This window comes from Platichthys flesus, chromosome 9 (assembly GCF_949316205.1).
Source record: "Platichthys flesus chromosome 9, fPlaFle2.1, whole genome shotgun sequence".
NCBI classification, from domain to species: domain Eukaryota; kingdom Metazoa; phylum Chordata; class Actinopteri; order Pleuronectiformes; family Pleuronectidae; genus Platichthys; species Platichthys flesus.
In genome coordinates this window covers 15524201-15548873 of record NC_084953.1, presented here as the reverse complement: position 1 = coordinate 15548873, position 24673 = coordinate 15524201, and the positions used below count along the sequence as shown (strand labels likewise).

The 24673-nt window shown below is 41.4% G+C and overlaps 1 protein-coding gene across 1 annotated transcript; it reads left to right on the top strand.

Moving 5' to 3' along the window:
- The first annotated feature begins 3559 nt into the window (after nt 1-3559).
- On the top strand, nt 3560-16054 carry st6galnac5b (ST6 (alpha-N-acetyl-neuraminyl-2,3-beta-galactosyl-1,3)-N-acetylgalactosaminide alpha-2,6-sialyltransferase 5b). Its single transcript, XM_062395791.1, has 5 exons — nt 3560-3659; nt 4062-4289; nt 11796-12205; nt 13528-13635; nt 15050-16054. The coding sequence occupies exons 1-5, from the start codon at nt 3639-3641 to the stop codon at nt 15291-15293; spliced, it is 1011 nt and encodes a 336-aa protein (XP_062251775.1). The 5' UTR covers nt 3560-3638; the 3' UTR covers nt 15294-16054.
- Nucleotides 16055-24673: the final 8619 nt, after the last annotated feature.

The window sequence follows — 24673 nt, the reverse complement described above, 5'->3', positions numbered from 1 at the left end:
CAGTGATATCTGGCCTGGAGAGCACGAAAACAATTCAACCTCCTCACTACACTTGTTCTCTGTACTAGAACTTTATGTTCATATTATTTTTACAAATATGACCCAATAGGAAGACACAGCAGCACAGCGCAATTATATGACCTTAATAGCATGAAATTACCCTTTGGCAATATTCCTTTGGTAATGTAAATTTAAGAATAAAATAACACTTTATATATAACTAAATATTTGTATATATATATATACATAGTTATATTGTCAAGGCTGTCTATTGCTCAAATTAAGATTCTCTAAAATCTGTTTGCTGTTATTTGCCATAAATGGCTGATAAGCTCATAAGCCCCTTGGAAATCTTTTATATTCTAAGTGTGAGTCAGACAATCGTGTAATTGCTTTTCTTTTTTAGATATCTGCCACGCCAAAATAATTATTTTGTATCTTTTGCTGTTAAAGTGCTGGGAAAAAAAACATTAACAGGAAGTTGGGACTTTTTTCACAAAGGAGGTATAGACTCTTCAAGTTGGGGAACATATAATAAGGACAAACAAAATCGCTTGAGGCTCCGCAGACGGATGCAAACGGAACAGATAATTTCACACTTGTATTGTGTTTGGTTCAGCACAGGCCATCACACAGCCGTCTGGCACCTCCCTGGATACAAGGTTGGAGTTAATTAAAAAAAAAAGGTTCTGTTCCACATTCACAGCCTCGCTCCTGGCGGTGTGGCGGTATATGTGTGTGTGTTCCCTAGAGATGTGTTTTTTGATGCATTTGAGACCTCAGGGAAGGCTCTAATCAAAAGGCACATGCTCTGAATTCACACTGATGAGCTGCATTATGAGGCTCTGCTCCTCAGTGATACGGTTAATTTGATGATTAAGGGGATTCTGCCAACGATTTGAACATATGGTGTCAAGGAAAACAGAAAAAGAACCTGCAAGGATTTGTTGTATCATATTTTCAGATGACACCTATTAAACACTTTTATTCTAGATAGACAACAACACTACAACTCAGGATGCTGCAACTTCACTTTTACTTTAACAATTTACAGATGAACTGAAAAGATGATATATAATAATGTTATCCGCCTCACACAGGCATAAATATAGGATTGAATTACAAATAAGTTTGGATGTGTTGGTTTATTACACTGTCTCACATTCTCTTAAATTACATAAGTATTGATTTAGCTTAATAGTGCAGAAATAAAGTCTTCATTATTTAGTTACATTTTTCATCTAGACATCGCATGAACTTCTGATGTGTTATATCATTTTAAACTGTTCAGCCAGTGACCTGTGACCCTTCATAACCAAACACAGGCCGCATATTGTCTATGAGCTTTGTCAGTTTCCATTATGATTTATCCATGATTCGGATAAAAAAATCACCATCATTTTGTGTGGGAGAATGGTCTCTTATTTCATGCTTTGCTTTGACTTATAAATGATAAATCTGATTCAGCATTATTCATCACTCCTTGGTGACTATTGTGTGCAATCTTGTCGTATTTCACATGGTGTGATGTCGTATTGCATCACATTTCATTGCATTATGTTGTTTTTTAAATCTTGCATCACATTTTCTATATACAGTATCTGGCTTTCAGCGTGAAAGCTAATTAACGTAACGAGGTATTTGTGGGAACCTGAATAAATCTGGGCCAAAAACATGAAAAAGGGAGACGCGCTGTTACCACTGAGGCTTTTATGTAGGCTAACCTGATTTCTCTTTCAGCATCTGGTCTGACTGCCATAATCTCAGTAGTTTTTTCAGATAAATTACTTACTTTTAAACCAACAGACATATTTCGGTTTGTGAATTGGACCTGCTCGGCTAATGAGGACATGAAAGTGACGTTCAAAAACCAACTTGGTGACGGCAGGGCAGAGGGCGTCTATAAAAAGACCTGTTCCCCGTTTCCCAGTATACCTCTTGACAGCTTCCAGTAAATCTGTGTCCCATGAGGAGCTTTAGCTGCTCGGGTTGCAGTGACAAAGAAAAAAAAAGTGTCCTGTCCTCAAATGGGATGTCCCGATACTTTGATGGCAGAAAAAAACAGGATGCATTGTCAGTTTGCTCTGAAGAGAATATAACTTTAAGCAGTACCAAACAGAAAAGGCAATGTGACAGCATAAAAGGTTTTCACGGTATCTTAGGCAGAATTTTTTAAACACTCTCAATTGTAGAATAATTTTACTCTATGCAGCACAAGACTGTATCTGACGTATAAAAGGCCGTCACTGACTGAAACAAACTAATTTATGTCTACATTTAAAAAAAGAGGAGAGCCCCCTTTTACCACTGAAGTAATGAACTCATGTAAGGAAAAGTCTTTATAACAGAAAGTGCAGTTCATTTCTTATTCATCAAATATTCCATGTACCGGCATGAGAATGACGTAAAGTATGACCTTGCATTGTTTTGTACAATAGGCTAAATGGTAAAAAGCCTCCTTTAGTTTGATCTGTGTATATCTGAAGAAAATTCTAACACATCCAATTGTTGATGTGCACCTGCTCAACACATGGGATAATAGTCTCCTGGTGGTATGGTTGTGTAAATGTATGTGTCTTCTGCCTAACTGGGTTAACAGCTTTCAAGTTTTCATCATCTGGGTGAGTGCAGAACAATTGAACGAATGTCGATTTTGAACAGAGGAGGCCCCAGAACGGAGCCTTGAGGAACTCCACATGTATGTCCAATCAGATGTGTAATTTCACACGTTGACACACACCGTGTCACTGTGATATGAGGTGTATGAAATTCTTTCTAGATGAATAGATTAAGATGCATTTATTAGTCCCAAACACATGCACAGACATGCACAGGCACACACATGCAGGTGGGGAAATTTAACTTCTGCTTTTGACCCATCTGGTGCAGGACACACAGAGCAGTGAGCTGCCAAGTACGGCGCTCAGGGAGTAGATGTTGGGGGAGTAAGGTGCCTTGCTCAGGGGCACTAGACAGGGAGACTCTTGGATTTTTGGACAGATCAATCCAGGTTCGTCTTTTTGTTGTCTCTCCGTGGAGTCGGACCAGAGACGAACCAGAGACCTTTTCTGCCCAAAGTCCAAGTTTCTGCCACTAGACCACCTCCTTTTTTTTTTTTTTTTCACAACAAGCCCTTGGATATCACAGTCATCATTTACTTTGGTCTTATTTTACAAGTTTGCATTAAGGTACAATATACTAAAATCATTCAAAGGAAGACATTTTAATATTTAAAACATTTAAAAAAAACTCCTAGACTGTGATGCGTGGTGAGAAAACCTTTCTGCATGAAATCATACATGTTTTATTCGTAAATACACACAATTGACCACATACTGGACTATTGTAGGATAGTCTTCTGCTTGATTACCATGTAATTACCATAACATGAACTCACAGGAAGCCCTGACAATGAGAATGTGAGCTGGTTAGAGCCGCATGTTTAGGACCATGAGGAAACTGAGGCTGAGGGAGGGCGTCTCTCCCTGTAGAAGCAGAGCATGTGTGAAGAGTAGAGGGGAGCGTTGGTTTCTGTCTCTGCGCGCTCATCCGGCGGAGGCTGCCGCTCAAGTGTTGCATGCTGAAGAGAGAGAACGCTGTAGGATGAAGGCTCGACCTGCGAGAGGACACGGGGGGCAATGAAGATGAAGATAAGAGTGGTAATTATGAATGACAGCTTGTTACTGTTATGTTCTGTGTGGGGACATTTCATGTTAATTCTGTCATTGTATTGTACAGTGTGAACTAATGGCACTTTATGGTGCTTGCTTGATTATCATTGTTAACAGAAACGTTTGTATTTCAAATATTCCCATAAGACAACAGGTTAGTTTTTAATCAGGAAACATGAATTCAGCAGCTACATTTTTGCACTGTTCATTGAATCATATTTTTCTTGTTGCCAGAGCATGATAGCAATTCACCTGACATGTCTTTTGCAGCCTTGCATGAGAATCTGTTATATTGTTGCTCCTGCTTTGAAAGCAAAGTCCAAGCAATGCTGCCTATGGGCAGTTTTGGACATAAATGTAGTATTATTTGTGTTTCATGTGTCTCCTCAGTACCAAGGGGTTAGTGGCATCATCATCGTCACCATGGTTACCAGCATTATGTTGGTGTACAACAGCGGCTCCGGTGACAGATCCCCTTCGTCATCAGCATTATCATCATCATCAGCTTCAACTTCCCGCCGGTTAGATGCTGCGAGTTCGGCCACAAATAAGCCGGAGAGACTGCAGAGACTCATGATATCTACACTCGATGGGTACGCAGGTGTCATGGATCATAAGGTAAATAAGCATCAGCACAGAGGGACAGAACTGAATCCTTGTGCAATTTCTCCAATTTCGCATGCTATCTCTGTGCACAGGTCCAGACTTGCGTGAATGTCACAGAAATGAGGCGAAAAGGAAGCAGACGATTTGTGTGTTTGCTTATGATATTAATCAAGGGCTTCGTCATTATGTTTGGTTGTGAGTTTTTCATCTGTCCAAGAAATGTGAGAGGCAGGAAAGTAGTACAGGTTGGCACATAGAGAGATCACTCACACACGACAACCACAGATGCAAAGGGTTAGACCTCAGCTTGGTTGTGTGGCCCAACAAATTCATATGGCAGGGTCTGGGCTGAGGGATCAGTGGGAATCCAGGAGAGCTCCATGCTGGTGGGTGAAAAGTGACTTGTGACCAAATAGGAGGAACAGGGAGGCCCACATTGGCATAGTCAGTCTGGCCATCGGGACCACCGAGAGGAATCCTGGTGGGCGGGTCGCCCTATACCGCTTATCCTTTGAGGGTCATCTGGGGTGCTTGAGCCAATCCCAGCTGACATTGGGCGAGAGGCAGGGTACAATCTGGGTGGTCGGCAGCCTATCAGAGGGCTGACACACAGAGACAAACAACAACACACTAACATCACACCCACAGTCAATTTAGAGGCTAAACCCCAATCTGCATGTATTTGATCTGTGGCAGGAGGTCGGGGTACCCAGAGAAAAACATGCAAACTCCTCACAGTAAACTGGATTCAGACCGGGAACCATTGTGCTGCGAGTTGACAGTGTTACCCACTTCACCACCATGACGCCCTGGCATAAACCAGTCAAACGGCATGTCATTATTTTAAGTATTATTTTTACATTTAATTATAATGCTTTTTAAACAGCATACTGTTTTAGGTATAACAATAAAGTTCTCAAACTTTGGTTTTGAAAATTGTTCAGCAATCTCTGTTGAAATGCTTAATATATGAAAAATAAGCTTCAAGGACTTTCAGCATTACTGTACCCTGTAAATGTATTATAACACCATGTAATCTCACTGGAGCTGAATATACCGTGGCATAGTACAGTCTCTAAATTCTCTTTGTAGGTTACTCCATTTCTTGATTCATAATTAATGCGTCCACCATGAAATATTTAGCGACGAAAGCATTTAAAAGGCAATGGATTTCTATCAGAATGACTAACATGAGAGATCACTAGTTTAATCTCTTGGCCGTATAAGCACCACAACAGTCATTGTTACTGTAACGCAGGGGCCCATCAGTCAGACCCGGTGTTGCATGCAGCTCAGTGAGACGGATCGTTCAGGCAGCGTCCTCTCTGCCCTCGGTGAGAAATATATGCAGTGAAGCAAAGCAGAGTGGAAAGGACGTCGCGCTGCTGAGGCGGCACCGGGCAGGAGAAGATTTGGAGAAAAGTGTTGGTCTCAGTGCTTGTTGATCAGTGACATGCGGGTGTGAGTGCTTTGGAGAGAGGTTTGATCCGGCTGATGCTTGCTAGACTTGTTCAGCGATCCTCTGAGATGTCGAAACCTCCATTCAGTCTCTTTCAAACCCAATGAAAAGGAAACATTCATTCATCGATTTTTCCCATCGCAGGAGCTCTTAAGAGGAACGAGAGGCTGCTGCGTTGGCACATTTATTATTCACAATGCGTCCTGACCGAGCACCTTCTCCTGGTTGACGGCTGAGCCATGATGGATTCACACTGTGACATTTTCATGCTGCTTAGTGTCACAATGCCGCTGCTCCTGCTGCACCCTCCGACCGAGCCAGGGAATGATTTAACCAAAGAAGACCTGCTGGAGGGTTCAGTGGAGTGGGTGGACAAGTCTGCTCCCCTTCAGGCTCATCTGAGGTCTGCTGTTGCTGGAGGGAGTAGTGGCTTCTGCTATAGCTCACACACATTCAAACAGCACCGGTACACTGATGCCGACAAGCCCTTGCAAATGGCCAAACACCTTAAAATTGTATGCCCCTTAAATGTTTATGGCCTATATCCCTGTACGTGCATTCAGCTTGCATGTCAAAGGTGGGTGGTGGTCTCTTTTGCTCGCCGAAGAAGTCATAAGAACACACATTTATCACAGAGAATATCTTGCTTCACGTGGCTCAAAGTCGAAGCATTTGGCTTGTTTCCTTCAGTCCTCTCGGTGCTTAATGGTGGAAAAGAAACAGAAAAGACTGAATTCAAAACCCACAAATCTTTCATGCGAGATCAGACTTCAAAGATCAGGATATTTTGAGCCTCGTCGGAGTTGTCTGTATTTATTCTCTTGCTCTCTTTCTGCCTTCTGCAATGTCTGCGTATTATCGTGAGATGTCCTCCTCTGGTATGTGTTTCTCTTCTTTGACAGGCTGCAGTAATTAGAGCTGCAGAGTTGAACAGGCGCCTTCAAACACACGCACCCACGTCCACACGTTTTGAGTTTGAACACTGCCGCTGCATTCCTCTCTCCTTTCTCCGACGCTTCACCGATTTCAAAGAGATGTTGACCTTTGAAGAACTGTCGGCAGAATCAATCTACCTTGCCCTTCTATACGCTCTAATCACAAAGACAGTGTGAGGGCATGGATGTGGACTGTGCAGGGAACCAGTTTATGATGTATCTACTTATTATGGACGACACCTTTCTGTTCTCTGTCGCCCTATTATGCAATCGGCCTCAGAGCAACAGGCATCATTAGGACGTCAGTTATGCACAAATAAAGTCCTGTACCTACGATGACCCTTCACTAACGTTTCGTTTTAAGCTGCCTTCTAGAAATTTTAATGTGTAGGAAGCAGCTCGTAAATAGAGACGTTAGAAATGACAAAAAGATAATGGCAAGATGAGAATATGCTAATGTTTAATTCGGCTCACAGTAAGGAAGCACATCTAGCGAAACAGAGTGAATAGCAAGAGACAGAATTATGAACATCATGTTTTTTTCAAGAGCAAATCACTGAGCGCATATAAAGATGGATGGCCTGCAGTATTTTCATAAACCCTGCCTCCTCCATCTTTACAGATGGGACAACTTAAAAGTCGAAGTACACGTCAAATCTTTTTTTCTCAAAGATGATTTCTGTTGTTCTTCTTATCACAGTGATGCAGGGGCGGATCTTTCAATCCACCGCATGTACTGCATATATATGTACTGCATAAATATAGCATCAAAGAATCAACACCCATTACCCTGGCTAAAGCAAATAATATGCCATATTTAAGTAGTAAGAAAAAGAAGATGCTTAGGTAAGGGTCTGAGAGCAGTGAACCAAAGCACTGTGAGGCAAGGGGAGGGGGGATGTGATCCGCCAAAGCTCAAGAATCCGTCATTTAGCTCTAATAAGTCACGAAAATGTATTCAGTGCATATTGTATTACTATTTTAAATTATGTAGACACTCATTACTAGTGTTTGCAATGACATTGAGAGCAAGGACTCCGGACCCTGCTATCCACTCAGGGAAATCCGCCCCTACACTGATGTTTGTTTAAGTGTTGATTTTTCCTGTAAATTTGGTTTTGATTTGTTGATTAACTCTATGAAAACAGGTTGAAATGTCATAATTGACATCTAAGACTGACTTGCCATTGGTTGAGCACTTGTATCGGCAGAACGTCGATGCATTGGCTCCAATCCCACTGTGCAGACTCCAGGGTCCAAATATGCAAGATGGCAGCGTTTGAATCCAGGATAATTTGGCCTAATTTCTGGGAGAAGTTAAGACACTTTGACCGTCTTCAAATACAGTGCGTGGTGCAAACCAGCCCAGACTCATCTTACATGTCTCCCTCTGTGCTGCTAACAAGGCTGTGTCCTCATCCCCCCTCCTCCTTGTCTGAAGATGACAGGATGAAGAGGAGGAGCACATCCCCCTCGACTAGCCTGCTTTTAATCTCTCAAACTGAGAGCAGAGAAACTTCAGGACTGCTTCTTGAATGTGTGTCACCAGGAGTAGCTTAATGAGACATCAACTGTCAGGAGGGTTGCAGTGTAATTAACTGGCCTGAGAGAAAAGAAAGCAGCGCTGATCGTTAAACCCTCGCACCGCGGAACAGGCGCCGCTTGATCTACCTCTGCTCTCGCCTGAGCCATTAACCTAATTCCACACACTTTAAGTGTACAGTTACTGCATTGATCATTATCAGCCTCTAAATATTATTCTGCCTGCAAGAAAATACAGCCGATGATAAATTCACTCACTATCTACTCACCACTGTGCTGATGGAGGGGTGGGTGAGGTGTTTGAGTCCACATAAACACGCTTTGAAGAAGCATTTGGGTTTGGTCTGCGGTCAGACCTGAAGTCCGAGCTGTTTCGCGTCTTTTGTATCTGATATGTTCTTTCTTTCTGAATATGTTGTGAAGTGTGTTAGGTGGAGTCTGTGACAGACAAACTCAAACCAATAACAACAGTCAGGAGCCGACACAAACAGATTTTCATGCTGTAATCATTTCTCCTGTTCACACCGGCCGTTAAGAGATCCCCTCCTGATGTGCTTTCAATTTAAGTCATTTTCTAAATCCTTTTTATTTGTACGTTTCTTTGCAGAAACTCTAATGTGGGGCTGCTGCAGACATGCACTGCACAATATGCTTTTCGATAAATGTCCTCTTCAGAACTCTCACAATTATAGTGCACTTTATATAGTGATGGTCATTATTTTCCTATTTGACTGTCAGAAAAATATAGAGTGCTAAAACCTTATCCTTCAAATCCCAGGTTGGTAAGGCTTGTTTTAAAAAAAAAAAAAAAGAAGTTTTTAGAACATGAATCCTCTCCGACCGCTAAATAGTTTGATCCTGCAAGATGTTTTCCCTTCAGGGCTGCACTCTACACTCGTCTTTAACTGAACGGGATGCAGGCAGAGGCCCATTGGTTGTTCTGGTGCAATATTAGAAGCTGGCTGTGGTTTGCTCTGAAAGCAATTGTGATTGTGGGCTCCCCTGGGAATAGTACAAACAGGATTAAACTGATGAGGCTGGTGTCAATGTTTAGGCAGTAAGTGACTGGGGCTGGAACCAGAGCAGCACTCCTTACCTTTCTCTTCTGCTGCCCCTCTCTGAGCAAAGCCATGACTTTGAGTAATCCAGTCGACATCTCATCAGAGGTCGCTCTTTAAGGTTAAACCTATTTTTTTTTATAGATCGCTCTAATCCAGGAAAGTGTATTGCCTTATGAGGTTGTGCATTATTGATCAAGGTAGACAACCCTCTGTCTGCATGATAATCTGCAGACTGAGCGTGTCAGCAGGTGTTCAAGGACCCCTCGGCCAATTCATGAGCTGCCTTGCAATATGAATTTGATTTCCCACTTGTTAATTTCATCGTTCATTCAACCTTCCGTGTGTTGTATCCTCCACTCATTGCCATATGATATATCTATCCATCGGACTCTGAAAGCCTCTCTCACTGTGAGACGAGGCTTGTAAGTGGTTATTTCCTGGCCTCATCAAGCTGTCAGAAACCTGCGCATCAGCATCACTTTTTATTGTTTCACAGGCACTTTAAACTCTGACACCATCCATGTAACTTTCAATTGCCTTTTTTACGAGTTTAACACATTCCCGGATTAAAATGATTAAAACCTGCTAGGGAGTAATTGTTTGGACAGTGCCGAGGGGGCAATGCTCTCAATCCGCTGCATGAAGAACAGGAATTCTGGAGTGTGAATTTTTTTCCGATGGCAGGGAGGGTGTGTTTGTGCGGTGAAGTGTGTAATCCGCTCCAGCCTACCTGTTATTGATGAAGGAGGTGTGAGCACAGAGACACACTCCTACAGGAAATGGCGTCTTTTGGGCAATTTATCAGGGAATAAAAATACCTGCTCCTCCTTGCATCATCAGAGTGTGATTGTGTACGTGTGTGTGAACAGAGGGGATTACAGTTGATTCTGGATCTAGACACTTTGAGACAGTTGCAGACACTTGCTAGAGAAACGTGATTGTATTACATAGCGTCATATCTAGAGACACATCGAACTCTGCAAACACACACACAGACACACACACACTATAGGCAATCATTCAGCGTGGGGTCACAGAGACGACGGGGGAGTATTATAAATAGCAGTGGGAGCAGCACAGCCTGTGGCCCTGGTAAGATCACCTGCATGTATGCACAGACTCACAGACACACACACGTACACACTATCACCTCAGAACCTGATGGAGTGTGAAGCTCGGGGCACAGTTCAGAATGTCAATGTAGCTCTCCATTAAGGTTGGGAATAATTCATGTTTTTTTTGCTGTTGGATCATTCATTCTGAGCTCACCTTCTTCTACTGTGAGAACCTGGTTGGACATAACAATATATCACATGCCAGCAACCGGTAGAGTTCAGACACACCAGGAGCTGCCATGGTTCAGTATCTTGCCCAAGGGCACGGCATGCAGGCAGCTTATGGGTTTTTCTTTAATCCATACCACCTCATTACACCGAGTTTCATGGAACTTGCACCATCTTGATTTCAAACAGACCAACAAAGTTATTGATGTGGGTGAAAACATGACTTTCTTGGTGGAGGAAGGCCTGAAAAGACTGGATTTGAAATCCAAACTTTTGGCTGCATTATCAGTGACACTTTACATTAGGCTTGGGGGAAATGTCCTGTCTGCATGTGTTGTTGTATATATAGACTCTACTAAACTCAGCCAGAGCCACATTTTAAGGCCAAGCCAAAAATTGAGCTGGAGGAAGTTGCAGATTCATTAGAGCAAGTAGCTTGGCTCTACATATAATGATATTGTTCTGATGATTAACTCTGAGGGAAATGTGTCAACAAATATCAATTCTGCTGTACATGAAACACTGTTCAGACATTCACGTTCCCCAGAGGAGGACTCCAGCTGACTTTGGGGTTCCCCTTGAGATTTTTATTTTGCATTGCGATAATTTGCATAGTTGCCTCCCAACCAGGGAGAGATTGTGTGGAGTTTTCTCTCGACACTGTGACTTCCTCCCACAGTCCAAAAACAGGCCAGTTAACCTGCCGATTCTGAATGGTTTCTGTATGTTGGTCCTGTGATTGACTAGCAGCATGTACAGAGTGTAGCCAGCCCCTGCAACCCTCATACGAGAAGTGGTAGATAGAATGAATGGATGAAATGATTTAACTCTTATTGACGTTAGGTGTACTGTATAGTTTATTTTCTTTTTCCTCAATCTGCATGTGCATGGAGCAGATTCACTTTCTATTTTCTCTCAAGCTGGAACGATTTTAACTCGCACAGACGTTTCCATTCACAACAACCCACACAAATTTGCATGTACTTGTGTCAGTGACTGTAAAAGCGATAATGCTGCATCTAAAATTAGTGCTCTGTCTGAATACATGGCTAGTCTATTTAGAAAGCTTTGCATAGCCTTTCATATGCCGGACTGTAATATCTAAATGGGTTCAAGTGGGGGGAAAAACTGAACTGGTTGTGTAGTTAAAATCAAAATGCTTGAGAATACTACAGTGGCTACAAATTGTCTGCCTTCAGTACTCTCTCATTTCTAACCCGTGGCCTTTACCTCCACAGTCTTTGAAGATGCGTTGCAGTACTTGTGCTCTGGTGACCAGCTCGGGTCAGCTGACTGGGAACAAGCGGGGTGAAGAAATCGATCGCTCTGAATGCGTCATCCGCATGAACGATGCTCCCAGCGAAGGCTACCAGCAGGACGTCGGGCAACGCACCAGCCTGCGCGTTGTAGCACACTCCAGCCTGCAGATGGTGCTGCGGAGCAGACAGGAGCTGCTCAATGCCAGCCAGGACGCAGTGTTCATCTTCTGGGGACCAAGCAGCTGCATGAGACGGGATGGAAAAGGTCACGTTTACAACAACCTGAGGCTGATAAACCAGCGACTGCCCAAACTCAAAATCTACATTATTTCTCGGAGCAAGATGCTGAAGTTTGATGAACTATTTAAAAAGGAAACAGGGATTGACAGGTGAATGTCCACTGCATGTCTTGTCTCCAAGAGGTTTTTTTGGAGGGACATAACTGTGTCAAAGAAGAAACATAAAAAAACAGGGGCCTAAATACTTGCACACATTAACTGTCCTCAGTGTAAAGTGAAATTTCACTTGAAGTTTTCACGCATTACTTTGTGAAAACTTCAAGCTGCAAACAGTCAGTCAGGCAGGGGGAAGTTAGGATGATTCCAATGGCCCTGCACTGACATGTGGCCCTCAGAGAAAAAAATTATGTCCAACAGTGTGAATGGGGGTGGGGCCCAATATTACATTCTTTCATAGGGCCCTGCATTTCTTGCGACACCCCTGGCTGCAAACACACATACATTATTAATAGTGTTTAAATTAAAACTGTACATATTATCTATTGGGTTCATGTGGGATTTGATCTCACAAACTGTTGTTTCATTAATGTCAGACTGAAGAAGAGTACTGTTTAGTATTTTTCTATGCACTGTTGCCGTGTTTATATTTACCAATGTATTTCCACTATATTTGGAGACTTTCTTAAGCTGAAATGAGCTAATACAAAACCCTGGAAACAGTGTAAAGATTCTGAGACCAAGACCAAAAGAGTGAATTTAAAGTTTACAATCTTGTATGATGATAATTGAAAAAATAAGAACTTTAGGCTACTCGTCGGCCTGTTGAGATATGGTAACTTTTCCAATTTGACAAACCCCATTTTTCATTTTACAATCAAAGTAGCAAAGTAGGGAACATTTACAAAAATAACTTTTTGGCATATTTCCTAGAATATTATCTTTATTCTGACAGTAGAAAAGGCCAGTTATATGATTCTCTATCTCCCTTCTGACTGCAGCATTAACACAACAGTACATGGAAATCATAAAATTATAATTCTATTCAAAGTTAGAACAAGTTGTATATCCTCTCAATACAGGCTTACCCATTGCACCTATTTTATTGTCTTCCAACTGCATGTGTCGCATGACTATTTTGGTCTGCTCGTGATCATGCCAGTGGTAAAAGTTATTTCAGTTTAATTAGCTCAAGATGGATTACAACCCTGATATTGCAGAACCCCCTCGAGCTCATTCAAGTCAGCAGAGTGGGAACATTTTGTGTGGAAACAAAGAAAGTCCTTCTTTTTGCCTTCATCTATATCTATTTTTGAAAACTGGAGCTGACTGATCAGATAAAATGTAAAAACAAGGCTCTGCAGCTTGTCCCATCCAATCATTCTGTTTCATAGAAGGAGCCAACATGCTCTCTGTGTATTTGCACTTTATCTTCATGGGTTTGCTAGAAATGGTGATGCTCTCTTGTCTTCCAGGAAGATTTCCAACTCCTGGCTGAGTACTGGCTGGTTCACCATGGCCATAGCCCTGGAGCTGTGTGACAGGATCAACGTGTATGGCATGGTGCCCCCGGATTTCTGCAGGTAGAGTTAGATTATTGTTTGATCCAAGGTTTTCTATTTGCCCAGCTGGATTAAAGGAGACAGCATGACTCAACAGAAGCACATGGTGCACAGATGAAATAGCTTCAGAAACTCAGTGCATCTCACCACAAATAGGAACAAATATAATACTAATACGAATATGTGGCTCCAGCAAACCATGCATTGTTCATTTATTAAAATGGTGGGAGGCGTAATTCATGTAAATACAAGTCTCCATACAGAGTGGTGCATGGGTGCATTTGTTTACAAGCAGACAAAATGAATGAACACTCTCAAAAGCCAAAGAATCCACTGATTGACCAGGCAGCATACATTTACAGGATTTTTCACAAATATTAAAATTTGTCTTACACGTGAAATATTTACAGTAAATAAAGTAAATATGATGAAGTCTATCACATAAAATGCAATACCCATTAATTTAAATAAATAACAAAAAACCATAAATCCTGCACTATATCCTTATCTCCAATCCTCTGCTGATTCATTTTGCGTTGTCTTATTTTTATCTTAGTTCTGTGTTTCGCGTGTAATGTCGTATTATAAAAGGAAGTCTGCAGCTCATTTTAAAGACATCCAGACTCTTTCGAGCACTCACTCTCTGCATCACGCTGCTTCATCTATTGAATTATACATCCCAGACACTGTGGAAATGCCTCCCACCCCAGGACTTACATTCTTAGTTTGTCACTTCCTGTTTGAGCAAGTGGGGCAACTAGTGCATGAAGAGGATGGAACGCTCTCCTCTGCCGCAGCTTCACTCTCCATGATTTACCCTGTGCTGACAATGCGAGTGTGGGTTTGACATCGAAATCTGGTCGAGTGCAACTTTAATGATGTCGTCAACTGGTAATGACAATGTAAGATTTATAATCCCTGCAGTGGCAAGTTCAGGAGGCTTTTCTATGGCATTGTAGTCCGGCTGGCTAATGACTGTGATTCCAGCCCCAGGGATCACACAATCATTTTGGAGTAAAAGCAACACGTCTCACTGAATGGGCTGAAAATACAATGCTAAATGTCTACAATGCAGCACTCAGGGGCACTGGACATTGGAGAACAATTTGGCAATTTGGTTCTCATGTGATGCTGCAAATCAAGAAAGGAGAGTTGGAGGGAAGTAACTCTTGTGTCTTCCGCTGAGCTTCATGTAACCCGAAAGTATCAGAGCAATGAGCTGGTGTATAATGACAACATCTTTTATCCCACATTCTTCTCATCTGTCTGTTTTCCTTTGTTCTCATCTCCATCTGTGACTCACTCCCTCTCCTCCCCTCCTCCACCTCATCTCATAATTATCCCCGTGCTGCTTCCACACGCATCCCTCCACACTCTTTTGACTTTCATGCCTTCTCATGCTGTACTCATCTCTCCTCTCTGCTCCTGTGTATAGGTCCTCCTCCCATCCCTCCGTGCCGTATCATTACTACGAGCCCCTGGGGCCCGACGAGTGCTCCATGTACCTTTCCCACGAGAGGAGTCAGAGAGGAAGCCACCACCGCTTCATCACGGAGAAGACAGTGTTTGCTAACTGGGCCCGGGCCCTCGACATCCACTTCTACCAGCCGCACTGGGAGCCCGCAGCCATCGTTGCCAGCATGAACAGCTCGTGCGCTCCGGCTCCTGCTGGATCCTGATTCTCTCTCCGCAGACGATCCTAAGAGGTGTGGGATATGAGTGTGGACAGCTTCCGGTGTGCAGAACGCCATGTCTGGTCAATGCACGTGGCAGCAGCAGGACTGAATGAGCAGCTGCGGCTGTTAGACGGCTGCTGTACTGTAAAAAGCTTGGAAGAATAGAATCATTGCATTAGCAGCACAAAGGCTCAACAATGGTATAGAAGTGTAACTACTATAGAATGGATTTCATAGAGGTTGGCTCAAGTGTGTGTTTTTACAGAGCTGCCTTAATAACGAGCCGTCAGAGAGCGGACACATGAAGAGGCTACACACCACTGCAACAACTGGAGTAGGACTGATCAAAACTAATCACAGATTGATTGAGGTCATGTCGTCTGTATGGTTGTTGGATTTTAATTCAAATTAATTTATATTCTACAGCTACACACAACAAATTGTGTTTTTTTTCCAGAGGCTAATTGTGATATTTTTAGAGTCACTGCCTTAATTTGTTTTTATCGTTTCATTTATACGTTTGTACATTCTAAAGAAGAAAAAATGAAGGCAAGGAAGACAACAGCACATATGTTTATACATATATAATACATTCTTCTCATAAATGTCAAAGAGAAAACAAGCCTCTGTATTGCAGTAAGCCAGTTATACAGAGGTGTGGGGTATAATGATATACATTTAAGGAATAAAGGAAAAACTATGGAATCGAATTAAAAGAATACAAATCATTAAAAAGGATAAGAAGCTCTTGACAGGTTTTTCACTTTGTCATTGTCAATAAAGGAAAACTAGATCTTGTCTTCTTTTTTTTTCAATGTCTCAAACTCATCATGACCTAACTGATTAACCAAGCTTCAACTGATCATTAGAAATAAACAGTCCACTTCCTAAAGATATTTAGTGCAATGATATAAGTCAGAGAATAGCCACCGTCACAGCAGGGAGCACTTAGTGTTCATATAATTATGTAATCCCTCAAAACTGTTGTTCTTAAATTGTCTATTGATCAACAATGTGAATAATCAACTAATTGTTTGAGTTAAACTCTCCTGGATATGACCACTGCAATCCTGGATTTGGAGCCAGAGTTTGCACGATAGTGATCAGTGAGCGAAGTCCCCCTTTTAAATGCTTTCAACCAATGGTGAGTCAGTATCAGCTGTCAATCATGACGTTTCACGAGTTGGTAAAATGAGCAGTTGAACATCAATGTGAGAAAATATTTGAGAAAACATTTGTTGAAGTATACATTGATTTTTTTTGGTTTGGTCCATTACCCGTACTCTAACATGGAGGAGGTGGGCTTTATGACCTGTACTGCAGCCAGCCACAAAGGGGCAATCAACTTGAGTGGGGTTTACTTTTGATGAGCTGTCATGTCATCTATCTTTATATAAATAAAAAGTTAAAGATGAAATGAAGGTATAAAAAACAAAAATTAAATATCATTTAAATTTGACATCAGTATATTTCAAAAATCCGAGCAGCAGACCATTCTGGAAGTAATGAGCTTATGTTTGTTTAAATATCAACTTGAATTTATCACTTGAATCTGGTCAGAAGATTGGTGACTTTAAAACATTTTAAACAATTGTAACAATGTGAATATGTAGCCGACAGCTAAAATTTTTTAAAGAAAGATCCTTGAACCTCTGTAGGTCAGAGCAGATGGCCCTTGGTGAGAAAGGCCCTGGGAGCCTGATTCGTCCTATTATGTTAAAATGAGAACAAGCACTCGGAGGCGTTCTTCCTGACCACAGAGCAGGTCACCCGTTGATACCAATGTTCACATCCTCTTCAGTCATGCACTCAGGCCTCTGTCTCCACCTCTTCAGAGGGAGCTGGTTGTCAGCAGGGGATTATAGTTCACCATCCAACCACATCTCCAGGGTGAGGAGAGCAGCACTGCTGCAGAATCCAAGATTTGCCGTCCTGCAGGGAAGGGCGCTGACTGCTGCCTGTTCCTGCGTTAATTCAGGTTTTTACCACCAGAGCCAGCACTCAGGTGGAATCTTAATGTTGTACATCTCTCAGGTGCTTGCAGAGAAGCCCATGCACTGCTTGGCCGTCGTGCTAAGTGCACTCGCTGCTCCTCAACAGATCTGTGCTGTGTGGTTTGCACACTGAGCACTGGCCCTTCATCTAGACAGGTTGGAATTGAAAGACCTCAGAGGACGAACTGAGTCTGATGGTGAGATTTTAAACAGTTGCTTCAGGCGACATTGGGATTTTTCATTGAACTTCAAAAAGTCAGGAGCCCATACGGATACTAAAGTGCTCGGAGACAGAAGGGTGGTGCTGGCAAGAATTGCCTCCATATTCACACATCTGTGCACGAAACTTTCTAAATTTAGCATAAAAAAGGTCGACACATGTTGGCAATATTACAAATTGAACAGAAGAGGATCAGGCAGACTGATAGCTGAGTAATAAATACCAGGAAGAACAACACTACAAAACTGGGAACTGACACAGGGGAATGGAAGCACAAAGAAAGGCAATAAGTCCAGTGGTGGAGGAAGTACTCAAAATGAAAATGTATAAAAAAAACAGGGCAGTGTAAAGCGCACGAGAGGAGGAAGTGATCTCTGAAAAGAGAGGGGTGGTTAGAGACCTCAAACAAAAAACAGAGAATGGGAAATACTGAGGGGTTCCTGACTTTTTGAGAAATACTAAACTAAATCAGGACATGTCAAATAAATGAATAATTAGATTAGAAAAAGTATTGCTATTCATTGTGACATCTCTTTTGTCTGGATTTTGACCAAGTAGCCTATAATGAAACATAATTCACTATTTTACGCAATTAATGTAACTAGACAAATCTTTGGCTTCCATTTACAGTGATAATTTCATGCAGTTTAATTTGGGTCCTCTCAAACTTCACTGTGAGACTTTTTCTTTAAGAATAAATCATGACCTATTATCTAGAGATTTTTAATTTCCATTATGTCTGTACAGCTCCACTTTCTCTTGGCAGGGACGTGTTTGTTCAAGCTGCTCAGCAGAGTGAACTCATAGTTCCTCTCCTCTGGATCCCACCGGGACTCATCTCACACGTACTGCAGCCACATTGTGACTTACACATCTGCACTGCTTCTGATAGATACGCCCGACACTATACTATCATCCTTTGAAGACTTTATGATTCACAACACATTACCAGGTCTCATCATCAACATTTTCTTAATATAGTCAGGCTCAAATGAAAACAAGTGTTTTACTTCACTGTGTGTTGTGAGTCTTTACTGACATCTAGTGGTCACATGCACTCACCTTTTTTTTTTTGTTCAGGCGTTTAAGCTCTAAATACTTATGATTGAATTTATTTAGTACATTTTGTAAGTGTAACGTAAGGTAGTGTAATTTACGGTGTAAGGTGTATAAATAAAATCATTTCAAAGTTGAAAAGTTTATGACCAAAGTGACAAATTTAAAACTGTGGCTGAGAGGTAACAGAGGGCTTCAAATTTCTGATTATTTATCTCACTTATAATTATAAGGTGAGTTGTGATTTTTTTTAATTAATCAAGTGAACTTTCATCAAACTGTTGAATGTGAATGTTTTAATTATCTTAATTACATACACAAAACCCACAGACATTTGTTTGTCTTTGACATGGCTTGATAATTGGGTGGAGACACACTGGCTGATTGTTTTCCTGAATTCCACACATGGCATCTCGTTGTGTTGTTGTCTGATTGAAAAGGTGGAGACGTTCTTGTGTTTTGCCAATTTTATTTAACAGTTGATTTTGGATTTCAGAGGAACAGAACAAAAACAACTATATATTTGTAAAGTGAACTGTATAGTCCCATCTACCGTACCTATACCTGTACATGTTTTGAGTGTTTAGCGTCGGAGTAAAGCATTTAAGGCGTCTTTCAAATTTCTTTCAATTTTATTTCCATTACATCAATGTCACTTATGTAGTCAAATCTGTTTCCGTTTTAATTCTCTGCTGTGATAAGAGCGTCATTCTCACATCCATCAAAGTCCCGATAGCTGATGATGCTTTCAAATAAACTGCACCATGAACAACATCCTCTGAGGTTTTATTGCACCATTTAATCGTTTGCAGGTTGATGCTCTGTTGGGAGTAATATGAATTTAGTCCTGCCATTAAAATACAATTTACATGCATTTGCATTTATCACCATAAGGATCCCTGCTGCTGCAACATTTTTCGTGATTAACTCCTCTGAAGGTATTATAAAAAATTGGAGGTACATTATTCCAGTTACTTAATTTTTTTATTGATACATTTTCAAATGAGAAAACAATATGACACTTACGTCAAATGTGAGATGGGTGCAGCTAAATTGATAAATGACAAGCAATAGACAAAATAGACATGAAACTAAAATGTAGCTTTACGTTTTTAATAGTAGTTAGTGTGTGTATTTACAAATACATCGATTTGGGTGTGGTTTAAATGGTAAATGGTTTTGTATTTATATAGCGCTTTTCTATAGTCTTGATGACCACTCAAAGGTCTTTACAGTACAGTTTTACATTCACCCATTCACACACACATTCATACAGTGCATCTATCAGCAGCACTGTGTTGTTCTATGAGGGGCAATTCGGGGTTCAGCATCTTGCCCAAGGACACTTCTGTATGCAGATGGGGAAGACTGGGGATCGAACTGCCGACCTTAAGGCTGGAGGACGACCGCTCTAGCCCTCAGCCACAGCCGCTTGTTGTCAGATATATACATTTAATTAATCACAGCAATCACTGATTTGATTTTGTTATTCAGTAATGTATCTTTACAGCTTAATGACTGTGAAATGTTACAAGTCTTTTCCATAAAATACCAGCCGATGGAGACACAATGAAAAAGATCTCCTTCGGGCTTGCCGGGTCCATGAAAGTTTTGGGTTTTAAAGAGCTATTCTATGCTCTACAAGTGGGATGAAACATTATGAGTGACAGCTGAGTCTAAGTTAGGAACCTCACTACTGTGGCTCCATCTCCCGATCACTGCTGCACAGACTGGCTCCGAGGAAAAGTTCCAAAAATGTTGGGAGCAACGAACTAGTAATTTTCGTTCTCACATAGAAGTCGCTCCGGAAAGTTTCAGGAATATTTCTGGACTTCAGTGCTCGTCTGAAAGCAGCTCTGGGGAAAGATGGAGAAAGAAAAATGCTAGACAGAGAACGAGTGAGAGCTGTGAGGAACCTTTTGTTACCTGTGAATTTTGCAGCTCAAGAGTGTTTGTGATTAGATGGAGACACAGAGAAGGAGGTGGCTGCTGCTGCTGCTGGAAAAAAAGCCTGTAATATGAGTTATTTTCCCACCAACCCTCAATCTGCGGCTGACTCCATCTGTGCCCCACTGAGACTGTCAGTCCATTACTCAGGCCTGAATTGAAGCTCTCCACAAAAGAATGTGATTGCGCACCCAATGCCCGCGTCGACCTTGCATTGTGCCCGACCACTCCGCCGCCCGTCATTACAGCAGATGGATACCGTGCGACACCACACGTTGGAGGTGCAATGTCACCGGGGAGAAGATTTTTATCAAGAGTCACCTTGTTGGATGATTTGCGACCATTAGGCAGCACGAGAAAGAAGAGAAAGATGTCTCATTAAAACCCAGAGAGGACAAGACATCCTGTTTTTACAAAGAGAGGAACAGTAACTCCATCACAGATTTAAAATATCAGGTCATGTGCATGAAAAAAGGATAGAAACATATTTTTCTCCGTTTTGTCATTTCCAGGACTCTTTCATCAGCTGTGACTGAAAACTATTTATACCTGCAGTGGAGGGTTTGGCTCATCAGCTGCCTGGAGACTTAGTATCAGAAGAAAACAGAAGGAAACTACTTTATTCTACAAGTCATGTGAACTTGTGAACAGCCGTGGTAACTTGTCAATTAAAGGGGGAATCCCATCATATTTAAATATTTCACAAAGTGTATATTTTGTAACTAACATGACAGAAGCAGTTGGCGAGTTTATGTGCAAAGGTTAATACCTCTGAGACGCTTTTATTTCCAAATAAATACATACAATGTATGAAATGCATAAAGAGAAATGTTACAGTATTTTTCAGACTAAAGCTCTTCCCTGATTCTGACTCCCCCCCCTCTTTCCACTTGTCTGATCTTGCAGGAGGAAAGGGCAAAAGACAGTGAAGAGAACATTTGAGACAACAGCTTTTGAGCAAATAAATTACAGAGGAAATGAACCTGTTGAGGAGTATCTCTTCAAACTTCAGGCACCAGGAAGCACTAAAGTAGCTTCAGATGGGATTGTTCAAAGGAAATAGCATTTACATAGATTGAATGTTGATATGAGAACCCCAACACAGTTATGGTATATAATACATAACATATCAAATAAAAATGGGTGACTCCGTTAGCGGCATATTACACTTTTGTTTTGTTCAGCTGTTGCTCAGGAGTTTGAGTGGGTTGTCAACTAATCAGAAGGTCGGTAGTTCGATCCCTGGCTCCTGTAGTTCGCTTGAATTGTCATTGGGTAAGATATTGAACTACATCATGCTCCTATGGCTGTGCAGGGTGAGAATGGTGTGTGATAGAAGAAGTGCTCGATTTGAAAATGAATGTGTGTGTGAATGGTTTTTTTAGTAAAATAAATAGATAAAATGTAAAAACCTCAACTCTCTGCGTGCGAAATGCTACAAAACAACATTTCGTTCAGTTTATATACCCTAATGATAATCATTGCTAAAGGGTAACGAGAAATTTGCTTTATATATGAGGTGACATTTGCTTTTAGCCCGGAGTGTGACCCAAAGGTTTTCTGACTCATTTGCCAAGTGTTTCAGCACTGGGCTGAGGTCAGGAGACAGAATCTATAACACATCAATATGCTGGTGCTGGGGTCTATCGGAGTGATGAGCTTACAGGTTCAGCGCCTGCACTTTTCTGTATGTGATGTGCTGGGGAGTTCATTATTTCTCTCGTCGACATCTGCTAGAAAACGTAGAGTACGATGGCAACTTGACTTCCTCATCAGAGAAATTATACGATCTTCATTTAAGAGGAACAAACCCTCTACAAGACAACCCAGACATATCCTGTCTGAATACTAAGCTGTTCCCAAAAGCTGAGAATGTAAGTAAGAGTGTGGGAAGAACTACTGCAAACCTTTTTGAGGGGAAGATCTCCAGAAATGGGGTTGGAGTGCTATGTCTTCCTCAAGCTCAGGTCCTCAACCAGAGGCCTGGGAGTTTGAGGGTTCTGCGCAGTAACTTAGCTGTTCCTATAGGACTACACCCGATCTAGTAGACCCTCTCCGACCAGTTTGGGGGTCACAGCACCTAATGCTCCTACTACCTCTGGGATCAGTTTGGATTTCACCTTCCCCAGATGTTGTAGTTGCTAAGTGCTCCTCTTTCCTGATGTTTCTGTCCCCTTGGATTTCCACATCTATCACTACTCCCCTGTTCTTTGTCCATCCCAACTACCCTGTTGGTTAGCCAGCATCGTAGCTCTGTCGTTCACAACTTCACAACCCTGTTCCTGTACACTATCCAAGCCATTCATACATATATATATATATATATATATATATTTATATATATATATTTGCCTATACCCCTGCTGCAACAACCCATGGCAACACCTCAGAGACTCTCACGAAAACAACTTCCACCTGACAGTGTATACCAGAGTTGATGAAAAGGAATGAGATGCAAAGGAACAGGATAGGTTTCATTTGGGACTTCATCTGTTTCTCAAATGAAGCATGTCCGCGCTCATTGTGCTTTCTTATCACAATGGCTGCAGGCTGTTGAAAACAACCAGATGAACAGCTCAATGAAAGGGTATACTGCTGCGACCCACAGCCAATGGCCAACTGAGTCTAAGCTTTGGCTGTAGAAAAACATTTTGATCTTTTGATGTGAAAGCTAAATGAAGTTTGGACTGCAAGCAGGAATGTAGATAATTCTATTCCACATCTTTCCACTTTAAAGGTTGTTTCGCCCATACCCATCAGATGATTGAACCAATACACAAATAAACCTTCATCACAGCAGGTGCATGATGGAGCCAGATATATATCCTGGAATTTAATTCGTTTTTTTTTTTAACTTAATGTTTCTTTTTCTTAAATTGCAAAGACAAAATGACGTCAGTGGGGGATTTAATGCTTTCAAGGACACAACCATGGAACCATGGAGCTGCTGATAACAGGTTTCTGAAAACAAAACCGGTTACATGAACTACAGGTAGTGAGAGGATGGAGACGGGAAGAGGGATTCGATTTGGACTCAGGAGCTTCATAATCACATAGTTACAGAGGTACAAAATAAAACAGCCAATATTAATAGAGCGGAAATAAAAAAGAAATAGGCAATCTCATTGAAGGGTTTGTCAGAAATAAGCAGGACAGTCACGCGTAACCAATTCATCTTGAGTCTGTTTTGGCTACAGGTTTATCAGGGCACAGTTATTTCCTTGGTCATTCCCAGTCACATTGTATGTGCACATGCACACTGAACACTGAGGTAGGCAGATTTTCTCCCCGGATGCGACAGACTTGCTCAGGCTCTTGAGATGCGCGCTCCCTGTGACTTGGCACCAGCCGACACGCACGGAGCGAGTGGCACATATCGCTGCCTCGACGGGAGGAGAAAGGTTTCTGTGGTGTTTACAGCTGATCTGAGCAGACGTCACTTGGTTTTGTTGACTGTCAATCCACACAGGGAGAGAAGAGGCTGCTGGTTAATGGAGAGAAGTGAGAGAGGGGACCGACATTGAGGTAAGGAAGAGTCCCACATATCGATCATCCCTTTGTCATTAACACAAGTTATTTGTTGTATTACCACTATTTGGAGAAGGTTCATATAACAATCTGGGAAAGTAAAATTTCATTTTTGTTAACTGAAGTGGCTTTTGTTATGTTTCAGGAGACTATTTATAATACATAAATCATTATTTTGTGAAAACTACTACTACTACTGCTACGATACTACTACTACTAATATTTCAATAGTAGTTTAAAAACAGTTAGGCTAAAAGGCTATTAAGGTAAAATGGAAGGCAAACAATGGGAAACAATTAAAAAGCTAATAATAAGAAACAATTTAAGGCAATTTGAAAAATGCATGCTGTTTGGAGAATTTATTAATAACCGTTGTATAAATATGTGTATAAATGTATACATTTATTTGTGCTTTAAGTGAGTTCCAAAGTGAGCAACAAATAACTAAATGCTCACACTTTCTTAAAGTCGGCCAGAAGTCAGTGATTTTTTTGAGTTATATCTGAACTGATTATTTTTTCAGGTACATCTATCACCAGCAATATTTTTAATTCAAAAGTTGTATTCAAAATCAAACACCTCTTGATTCACATCCCATAACTCAGTTACCCTCTCTCCTTCAGATTTCATTCTCCACC

Excerpts from the sequence above, each read along its gene's own strand:
- st6galnac5b (XM_062395791.1), top strand. The coding sequence starts at position 3,639 with ATGAAGATGAAGATAAGAGTG. Across the intron at positions 4,290-11,795 it reads CAGGTGTCATGGATCATAAG|TCTTTGAAGATGCGTTGCAG; the intron begins GTAAATAAGCAT and ends TTACCTCCACAG. Across the intron at positions 13,636-15,049 it reads GTGCCCCCGGATTTCTGCAG|GTCCTCCTCCCATCCCTCCG; the intron begins GTAGAGTTAGAT and ends TCCTGTGTATAG.